At 40.7% G+C, this 10605-nt stretch overlaps 1 protein-coding gene across 1 annotated transcript; it reads left to right on the forward strand.

Annotated features, from left to right (window-relative positions):
- The first annotated feature begins 8214 nt into the window (after positions 1-8214).
- LOC138612080 (gastrotropin-like) lies at positions 8215-10199 on the forward strand. Its single transcript, XM_069685388.1, is given in 5 exon segments — positions 8215-8337; positions 8339-8411; positions 8503-8678; positions 8788-8877; positions 10149-10199. Coding segments are annotated over 5 exon segments (513 nt in total).
- The last annotated feature ends 406 nt before the right edge of the window (positions 10200-10605 follow it).

A 10605-nucleotide genomic window follows, 5' to 3' on the forward strand; every position in this document is an offset into this window, starting at 1 on the left:
GACACTCGGCCCAGATAATGGAGCCTTTCTTCATCTCAATTTGGAAGGCTAATCTTATTGCTTTGATTAGCAGCAGCTTCATTTGCATATCAAGGCCTCCCCTCCTTTAATTCCTCCATCGCAAATCCCCTCTTTATAGCTGTAGATAAAAGGAATCTATCTATATGTATCTTTCTTTAGAATCTTTTCTTCTTCTCCCCTCTCTTGTTCTTCTCTAACTCCCTGTTCGTTTGTTCACATTCTTGTGTTTTCTCTTCTTGTTTTTTTTGTAGTTATCATCATCAGCTCCTTCGTCTTTATTCTCTCCGTCTTCATGCGCATTGAAAGATGCCGGATCATAAAACAAGAGGAGAGGCGAGTGACGTGATTGGACGTGAGGCAACGGCCGGTAATCCTGGTTACTTATTGTCCAGCAGGATTCAAACTCGCGGCACCGAGGTGAGAAAAAAAAAGTGAATGTTTCAGCAAAAGTTGAAATTACAGCCGACTATTAAAGTGAGCCTCAAGGTTACAACAGCCACAATAAAACCACAGCAGGTGTACTTTGCTCACTATGTGACCTTGAGACGAATGAATAAAGTGAGAGAAAGGTTGCTATTTTGTTGGACCGGGACATTCTGTGCTTACTTTAATTCTGCTGGTAGGAACGGTAGATATTTTCATTATATTTTGACATGAGGATAATGCTAACAAATAGCCATATACACTGTGGCTATATATATACTGCCTAATATTGTGTAGGTCGAACAAACAGCCCTGACCCGTCGTGGCATGGACTCTGCTAGACCTCTGATGGTGTGCTGAGGTATCTGGCAACAAGACGTTAGCAGCAGATCCTTTAAGTCCTGTAAGTTGCGAGGTGGGGCCTCCATGGATCGGACTTGTTTGTCCAGTACATCCCACAGACGCTCCATTGGATTGAGATCTGGGGAATTTGGAGGCCGAGTCAACACCTTGAACCTCATTGTCGTGTTCCTCAAACTATTCCTGAAGCATGTCTGCAGTGTGGCAGGGCGCATTATCCTGCTGAAAGAGGCCACTGCCTTTAGGGAATACTGTTTCCATGGTCTGCAATAATGTTTAGGTAAGTGGTGTGTGTCAAAGTAACATCCACATGAACGCCAAGGTTCCCCAGCAGATCATTGCCTAAAGCATCACACTGCCTCTGCCGGCCTGCCTTCTTCCCATAGTGCATCCTGGTGCCATGTCTTCCCCAGGTAAGAGACGCACACGGCCATCCATGTGCTGTAAAAGAAAACGTGATTCATCAGACCAGGCCGCCTTCTTCCATTGCTCCCTGGTCCAGTTCTGATGCTCACCTGCCCATTGTAAGCACTTTCGGTAGCTATGCAGCCCCACACACAACAAACTGTGATGCTCAGTGTGTTCTGACTCCTTTCTATCAGAACCAGCATCAACTTTTTCAGCAGCTTTTGTCTTGGATCGGACCACACAGGCCAGCGTTATGATATATAACATCATAAATGTAATATGATGTATATTTTACAATACGCATGGATGTTGTGAAGTTTTAACTCTGCTTAGTAAGCTGTATTAATGGAGTTTCAGTGGATCAGTTTTCAAATGCATGCCTACAGACGAGGTGGAGATCTGCACATCTGATTAAAACAAACCAACATTTTTCCAAACTAGAGCACTTAAACACATCGCAAGAATATCTTAAAGATACTGTATGTTTGAAGTGGAACTGAAAACTGAATCGCTACAAACTGCAGTTTGTTGAACTCAAACATGGCATAAATTATTAACACAGAAAGGCGTGGGTGCAGCAAACAGTTTGAGAGTCAGATGCATGAAAGCAGAAACGCCTAACATCAGAAAAAAGAGATAACAGATTATTTGAAGCTCACTTGTGATAAACCTGAAGCGTGCTTTGTTTATTACTTCACCTGAATAACACGAACACAAAACAGTTTTAAATTGTTAAAGTATTGATACTTTAGTTATTAATAACCTTGCTCTTTAGAAGTACTGAAATAATTTACTAAAGTAAGAATATCAACGCTGCAGTCTACAAAGTGTCGTATCAAATACGCTGGTAAAGTAAGTAAAGCTATAAAAGTAAAAGCATCAAAATATGTACATGTAGATGATAAATACTTTATTTTAGCGTAATCATTGATTAACTTTAATGTGAAAGCATTGTGCAATGTAATTTCAATTGCTAAACTGCCATAATAATAACTACCATTAGTTGGTTATGTTTAGTAGAAAATAACATACAGTATATCTGCCAATACAAGTAACTAATAACTGACCAATAAAAGTAAAAGGGAGTAAAGTACCTGATTTTCTTCTAAATGTAGTGGAAAACTGCAGACCACTCCAAATGCTCTGTGAAGTTATGATCTCAGATCTAAGATCTCAGTTTCGTTCTCTTTGGCGCCACCTATGGTGATAAACGGTAATTGCGAGAGCACACTTCCCAGATATCCAGACAGTGTCGCATGTGTGACGTCCACGGTTGGCTCCAGTTGTAAGATTTTCCTCGCTGACGGTCGCTTTCCTTTTCAGACTGTTTGCTTCATCTGAGCGTCGAATTTGTTTCTTTTTCTTTGGATTTTCACTTATTGTTGAAGTTGTATCTGTAGTCATCCATCTTTTCTTTGTTTGTTCAGACATAGTAGATTACTGTTTACTCGCAACACTTGCAGAGACCGGAAAAGCAGCCGCTTAGCTCCGCCTACCCTCTCTGGCAGACCAGCCACGGCTGGCTGATGGAAAACGAGTCACTAACTGGGCACTGCTTGTGATTTTATCTGCGAAAGTCGCCACAGACACCCAGTCTGTAATCAGTGGGCCATAGGCTCAATCACCATTGTGTTACCTCATTCTGCGATAGATAGAGGCTTAACAGACATTTATTTACATGAACATCTTCGAAATTATCATTTTAAATCAGCATCTCTCTCTTCATGTCATGGTCAGCCCGATCCAGATCTGAACCCCATTGAAACCCTCCTGAATGTGATCAAGAGGAAGATGGATGGTCACAAAGACGAGCTGCTCCAACGTCACCGACAGCGATGTGACAGACTGGTGGAGAGCATGACAAGATGCATGAAAGCTGTAATTTAAAAAAAGGTTATTCCACCAAATATTGATGCGTGAACTCTTCCTGCTATAAAACATTAATATTCTGTTGTTAAAACATGAACATGAACTAACCCTAACCCTGAAAAACTTTTTGTTCTCTTAACCAGTCGTCATTTTCTGCAAATAAAAGACCTAAATGAGAATATTTTATTGGGAAGTAGGAGAAATGTAAGATATTTTTGCAGTGCTTTTTTTTCTGGAGATGCATATCTGATTACATTTCACAACAACCATACATCAAACTCAACAAATTCAGATTTTCTTCATTTAATAGTTGATTTCTTCTATTCTATTCATTTACAAGGTACAATAGAAAGGAAACGACTGCAGCGCCTTCAAAACAGCAAAATCTGTTGATTCATACCATAGATATATATAACACTGGGAAAACAGTGTGCATCATCAAATATGTATAAACTGTAAGGTCAAATGCAGAAGTCAAAGGTCACCCTGACTTCTCCTGCTGGTCATGTGGTTGCACACAGCTGATGTAACACATAGAGGAGCTGCAGGGGGAAACCAGCGTGTTAAATGTGATGAGAAGTGGCTTTTTTAAACTGCGTTTGTGCACTTCAGCACACTGACCTCCTGTGTGAGTGAGTGTGTGTGTGTGTGTGTGTGTGTGTGTGTGTGTGTGTGTGTGTGCGAGACAGTAAAAAGAGAGATAGAGATAGTGGGTGTCTTTTATAGGATGTTGGCCAATATGATGTTTTATGTATCTATAAAGAGCTTCAAGGCCGCGCGGACTTTTCATGGTTTAGAAACACTATCAGTGCTCTGTGAAAAACGCTGTATTGTGTGAGATCGAAGTTAAGTGCAGCATCAAAAGCTTTTACCTATTCACACTTTGTCAGGCTGAAAGCCCGAGGTGCTTCAGTCATGTAGTCACCTTAATGGACAATTTTCAGCCACCGATGTGTACAAGCAGCATTATCCTGTAATTCTGTGGCCATGGACTGTGGCTTTCTCTCAGGATTATTTAAGAACTGCTTGTTTTTGGCTCTAATTCGCTGTTTTTATTCAATTTGCTGCAACAAATATTCTGTCAGAGCGCTTACAGCTAGCGCTCCATGTATTTTGTGTTACAAATATTAGTTAAAGATAGAACAAATACTTAATTGTTGATGTCACAAACATATAAACAGCTTTTTTGAGCATTTGCATAAAAACAACAGTGAGAAACTACGTTTTTTTTTATTTAGCTTTTGCAAAAAATAAACCTAATGGCTGAGTTCCAATCGCCATACCTCCATACCATTTAGTAGGCAAGAAATTATGTAATACCGGTATGTCCCAGTATTAGGTTTTTAATTAGGTGTGTCTTTGCCTCTGTTGTACAGGACAGTGGATAGAGTCAGACATATGGAATGAGAGAGAGGGGATGGTATGCAACAAAGGGTTGAGGGTCGAAGCCTCTGTACATGAGAAGCACCATAGACTGTATAAAAAGATGGACGACATGACCGCTCCCTAAAAGTGAAGCCAAGCCCTCTCTATCGCCCCCTGCTGACTCTGCAGTATAGGTCATAAAGCCCGCCTCCTCCATGTTAACAGATGGGACATGAGTCAAACTATAAAATCAAAATACACGCCAAATACATTTTTCTCAAACATTGTTTCTGTCATTATAGTTAGTTCTTATCATGCTGATTTACGCCCAAGTGTTCATTTTTCTGAGTTTATTTTTAATTAGTTATTTGATGCTGTAAAAAGGATGATTGACAGCTCTGTTGACAAATACGGCTCCTGCAGCCGATCTGTTCCGGATTCCGTAACTAAAACAATCACTACAGTTATTGAAGTTAACATATCTCCAAACGTCTGCTTCAGACCACAACAAGAAGCTGTTGTGTTTATTGTTCAGTAATAATCTCGAAGATTTTCTTCTGCTAAGTCTCTATCTATCACCGAATGAGGTAACACGATGGTGATTGAGCCTATGGCCCACTGATGAAAGCCCTTGCATTTGCAGTATTACAGACTGGGTGTCTGTGGCGACTTTCACGGAAAAACTCACAAGCGGCGCTCAGTTAGTGACGCGTTTTCCATCAGCCAGCAGTGGTTGGTCTGCCAGAGAGGGTAGGCGGAGCTAAGCGGCTGCTTTTCCGGTCTCTGCAAGTGTTGCGAGTAAACAGTAATCTACTATGGCTGAACAAACAGAGAAAAGATGGATGACTACAGATACAACTTCAACAATAAGTGAAAATACAAAGAAAAAGAAACAAATTCGACGCTCAGATGAAGCAAACAGTCTGAAAAGGAAAGCGACCGTCAGCGAGGAAAATCAAGAGTTACAACCGGAGCCAACCGTGGACGTCTGGTTAAATATGGATATGTCCTCCCGCAATTACTGTATAGCGCCAGATGGCGCCCAAGAGAACAAATCTTCCCAATCTTCGAGATTGTCAGTTTAAATGTGTGTTTTGGTTAGTGGAAGTGTTATGGCGGCTCCACCCGCCAATCTCTACTGCGCAGCTCTGCCTCCAAACGTGGACGCTTTGCAGTGTTACACAGAGTGTCATCTGTCATACTGTGAGCTGCTGTTGTAACAAACTGCATTAAACAAGTTTTCATTTAAAAAAAAACATATTTCAATCAAGCATCATATTTATGATGATTTCATATTGAAGGTTGTGATAATGTATAAAACATAATGATACTAATAAAAGTTACTCAATACACTGGTTTATGTATTTTTGACCTTCCTTGTTGGCAGGTATATTTATTACACCTACATGGTAAACAGATCTTACAGAAGTTGTAAAACACATTATCTAACCCAGATCAGGACTTAGAATATATTAATATGATATCTGAATGAACAGAGTGTTCTGGTGAATACGGCTTTAATCAATCGCTGCTCTCTAATCTAGGTCGTTAGAAAGAGCCGCTGGTCCATGCATGACATCAAACTAATAACTAATGAAGAACAGACTCATGCAGAGAACCGTGTGGATTTTAAACATAACTATTACAATGTACCTCTGGATCTTTCCTAAATGTATGCCTAATTATTATTTATGCCTGCTGGAGAATTGATGTTTACATTTAGCAGAGCTAGCCACCGCTATCTAACACCATTATCACTCAGCAGAACTCGGTGTAATCTATCAGATAATCAGGACACTTTTTGTTTCACCAGACTGGAAAAAAACAATCAAGCACCACTTGTGATATCTTCAGAGAAGTGAAGTTTGATTTCAGTCTGTGCTCGCCACTGCACTTTCTGACACAAACAGCCGACATACGGCATAAAACACTTCACACATGAAGGACAACAACGTCCTCTGGTCCCCATTGTGTGTCATTTCCATAATATTGTATTTTTGTTGTTGTTGTTTGTTGTCTCTTCTATAAACCGCTGCAGGCGTAGTAACACGATCAACACAAAGTAGTGCCAAATAAAGATGCGTTCTGACTGAAAAGTGAACCGCGGTGAATTATTCTAATAAAGCGTACCATCAATACCGCTATTGATTTTAAGGTGAGACATGCTGACCGGCATCCACTAACTTTATACTGTAAGCTTTTGCACTCACTAATATCCTGCACATCTGCACAGTTTTTTAATTACACCTGTTGTACATATTTTGTATGATACGTATTGTTTTTTTATATATAAATATTCTTATTGCCAATTTTTTTAAATATTATTCCATTTAAGTCTTTTCCTTTTTTTTTTCCAGTTCTGTGTTAATTGTTCTGCACCAAAATCACCAAAACAAATTCCTTGTATGTGTAAACCTACTTGGGAATAAGCCCCGACTCTGATTCTGATTCTGTATGTAGCACACCTACAATTGATAAGTATCTCATACAAGCCCACTTCAAATGAACCAAACTAGCAACAGGAATTCACGATACATCCTGCATTCATTCATTCATGCATTAAATCATCATGAGTCATGCATTAGTTAAGCATTACTTAAGTATATAAGTTGTACCCTTATTATAAAGTGTTACCATACACACTAAAAAGACTTTCTATAGTAAAAAGGAAAAGCATGTGTTTTGGATTGGCGGGTGTGTCTTTAAATCTTCTTTAAAGATTGATGTCGTTAGTTGGAATCAGTGGGTCAAGGGAAAGGGAGTACGACAGGCAGGCTGAGCCAGACGTGTTGTGTTATTTTTGTTACATGTTTTTTATTGCAGTGGTAAAGATTTAGCGCACCTTATCCTTTCAACACAACTTTATTTGAGATACTTTACTTCAATAATCCCCGAGGGGAAATTACATTTTTTCACTCTGTTAGTACAAACATGGAACACACACACCAGGCACCAAATACACACACGCACAAACAGGACTCTATGGACATGCACTAATGGAGAGATGTCAGAGTTAGGGGGCTGCACGTGGACATGCGCCCGGAGCAGTGGGGGATTCGGTGCCTAGCTCAAGGGATACCTCGACGGAGCCCAGGAAGGGAACTGACACCTCTCCAGCTACCAGCCCTAATAGCATGCTTGATCTGCTCCGGGACTTGAGCCGGCCATCCCCAAGACTTAAGACTTATGAGGCAAAGCAAACACTTAAACCACAAGATTACAATGCAGAGTTAGATTGTTATATTACATTTCAATGGTGCAAATTCATGAACAAAGTGGGTATGATCTTCTTTACAGCCTCTGGAGGTCTGGGGCCCCTTTGTGATCCAGCTACGTTGTTTGTAATAATAACAGAATAATTATTTATGTGCACTTTCATGTATAAGTTGTGAAGTGAAATGACTCATCGGGTTTTGTCAATGCCATCCTCAGACTAAAGACCTTGAGTGAGTACATGCTTATCTTTTTACAAATCGCACCATTCACAAAGCGAGATAACAATCTACTTCAGATGCACGGATAGAATATTAAAACAAAGCTCTTTATTTCAGACTCTGCGGCAGTAAAAGTGGAGTGTGCGTCCATAAAGCGGCTGCAGGAGAGTTCATTGACCTGGAGGTGAGAACCCAGCGCGCCCTGACGAGCAGTCAGCGTTTTACTCACTGCTCAGGAGCTCCATAAACGCCCGTTTGTGCAGGTTATTGCCCTCTCCCTCGTAGCCCATTGTAGTCATCATCTTCAGCTGTAATTGCTCTCTTGTGTCATCACATGCAGATGAGGGAGGTGGCCAGAGGTAAGGATATAAACAGGGAGCGGTGTGAGTCTCAGTACCTTGCTCTTTCCTCAGCTTGCCTCAGCATCTCCGCTCGCACGCCTCCACCCACCAACACCAACCAAAATGGCCTTCGCTGGAAGATGGGAAACCGAGACCCAGGAGGGATACGATGAGTTCTGCAAGCTGCTCGGTGAGAAACACTCACAACACATACTTAAACTTCCCTATTTCTCTTCATCTCAGGCCTAATCTTCCTATTTTTTCCTCTTTCTCTAATGTAGGTATCCCTGCTGACATCATTGAGAAGGGCCGTGACTACAAGCTGATCACAGAGGTCACCCAGGACGGCGACGACTTCTCCTGGACCCAGGTCTACCCCACCAACGCCAAAGTCACCAACAAGTTCACCATTGGCAAGGAGTGCGACATGGAGACCATCGGAGGAAAGAAGTTCAAGGTAGGAAACAAAGAATGCAGAGCTTGTTCTTGCAGAAATACGAATGCATGAAGGCGATTATAAACCCACCGGAAACTTCCCGACTGACTACACCCTATGTGTTTTTTAGGCCACCGTACAGATGGAGGGAGGCAAGCTGAGCGTGGCCTTCCCCAACTACCACCACACCTCTGAGATCAGCGGAGGCAAGCTCATCGAGGTAAACGCGCACTCACTCTGGCTTTTAGTGTGACGACAGCAGTTATTATTCTCACCCTGCAGCAGAGGTGGAAAGAGAACTAAAATATTCTACTCAAGTAAAAGTACTGTTACTTTGATGATATTTTACAGTACAATTACCAGTCTAAAAATGTGTTCAAGTAAAAGTTAAAAGTAGCTTGTTGCAAGTTACTTACTTTTTTAACAACGGGAGGGGGGTCTCTCCTGTGTAGTGCAAAAAGGACAAGGAGATATAAATAGATATAAAAGTAGTTGTTTTTAATTAAAGGAAAATCTTTACAAATTAAAGTGCAATAACAAAATAAACCATGTCGACACATGACATTTAAAACCCTTAGGGAGGTATAATGTGTCGAAACATTTTCAAACAATACAACCATTGAAGGTGAACAGCCTTCTTTTCTTCACCAACAGTCACACTGCAAATCTATGAATCAAAACGGCTCAAGGTCACAAGTGTTGCTACTTTCCCTAAATGACCCAAAGACCAAAGTCAGAATCAGAATTCAACGTTTCGCTTTCAGCTGGGTCTGCACCACTGCTGTCTGACTCCGCCTCCATCTTCCTTGTGATTCAGCGACAGTTTTTTCCTCTCGTTTTTTATTCAGGCCTACATTTATTTTACTCCGTATCAGATGTGTTTTAAAATGTACTGAAGTACAGTACTTCAAATGAAACCCACTTAAGTAAAAGTAAAATCACAGATTTGAAAAAGTACACAAAAGAACGACTCAATTACAGTCACGCGAGTGAATGTAATTAGTTACTTTCCAGCTCTGCCCTGCAGACGTTATTAAAGTAATTAAGGTTGTGTTTGTGCACAGGCTAAAGAGAAGGCTGAAACACAGAGCAGTCAAAATGAATGCATCCAAACAGCCAAGTTTGTGTCACCTTTTACCTTTTAAAGCGAGATCGTTCTCTAAATGTCTACATATGTTGTCCATTTGCAGTCTTGTTATATTTCCTCATTTTAGAATATTTCAGGACCTTAAAAAAAACGGGATAAAATGGATTTTGTGAGTGTAAAATATTAATTTATGTATTTCAGAGTGTTTAATGTCTATTTTTTTTACTGTACAAGTATCATGACAAGCTACAAGTAAAGTAAAAAGTTATTAATACATGAAGTTATTATCAGTGAAATTGTTTAAAAAGTATTTCTATCACCACCCTCTAAACTGCTGCAATAAGGAGCTCAACAGTGTCTTTTGAGGATAAATATTACTAACCACTTTCTCTGTCCCTCTGCAGACCTCCAAAGCCGGCTCTGTTGTGCTGAAGAGAACCAGCAAGAAGCTCTAAGTGCTGACTGACCTTTGACCTCTCAAACAGTTACAATGGAGACCTCTGAACTACGGCTACTGTATTAATAAACTAAAGATACGATACCAACATGAACCTGTTTCTGTCTTCACTTACTGATGTGTGTGTGTTTGTGTGTGAGGCGGCACACTTTAAAGGAGCATGCATGATGAGAAGTTCAGGCTGCTGCTGTGAAATGTAAGAGTCAATGCAGGAACGAAGGGAGAGCTTTTGATTAATGCCGCAGCTTAGAGGGAGGCAGTGGATCCAGCTTTGAAGGGATTGGCGGCAGAAGACTTCTTTTAAAATGTTCCTCAGTTTAGAAATATGCTTAACTCAAACGAGTTAACCTATGCACCCTGGGGTAAAGGTCGCAAAGGCGTTCCTAACACTCTAACAGAGTCAT

The sequence above is a fragment of the Semicossyphus pulcher genome, unplaced genomic scaffold (assembly GCF_022749685.1).
Source record: "Semicossyphus pulcher isolate SPU_LCO1_2020_fin unplaced genomic scaffold, fSemPul1.0.p SCAF_7, whole genome shotgun sequence".
Classification (NCBI taxonomy): Eukaryota; Metazoa; Chordata; class Actinopteri; order Labriformes; family Labridae; genus Semicossyphus; species Semicossyphus pulcher.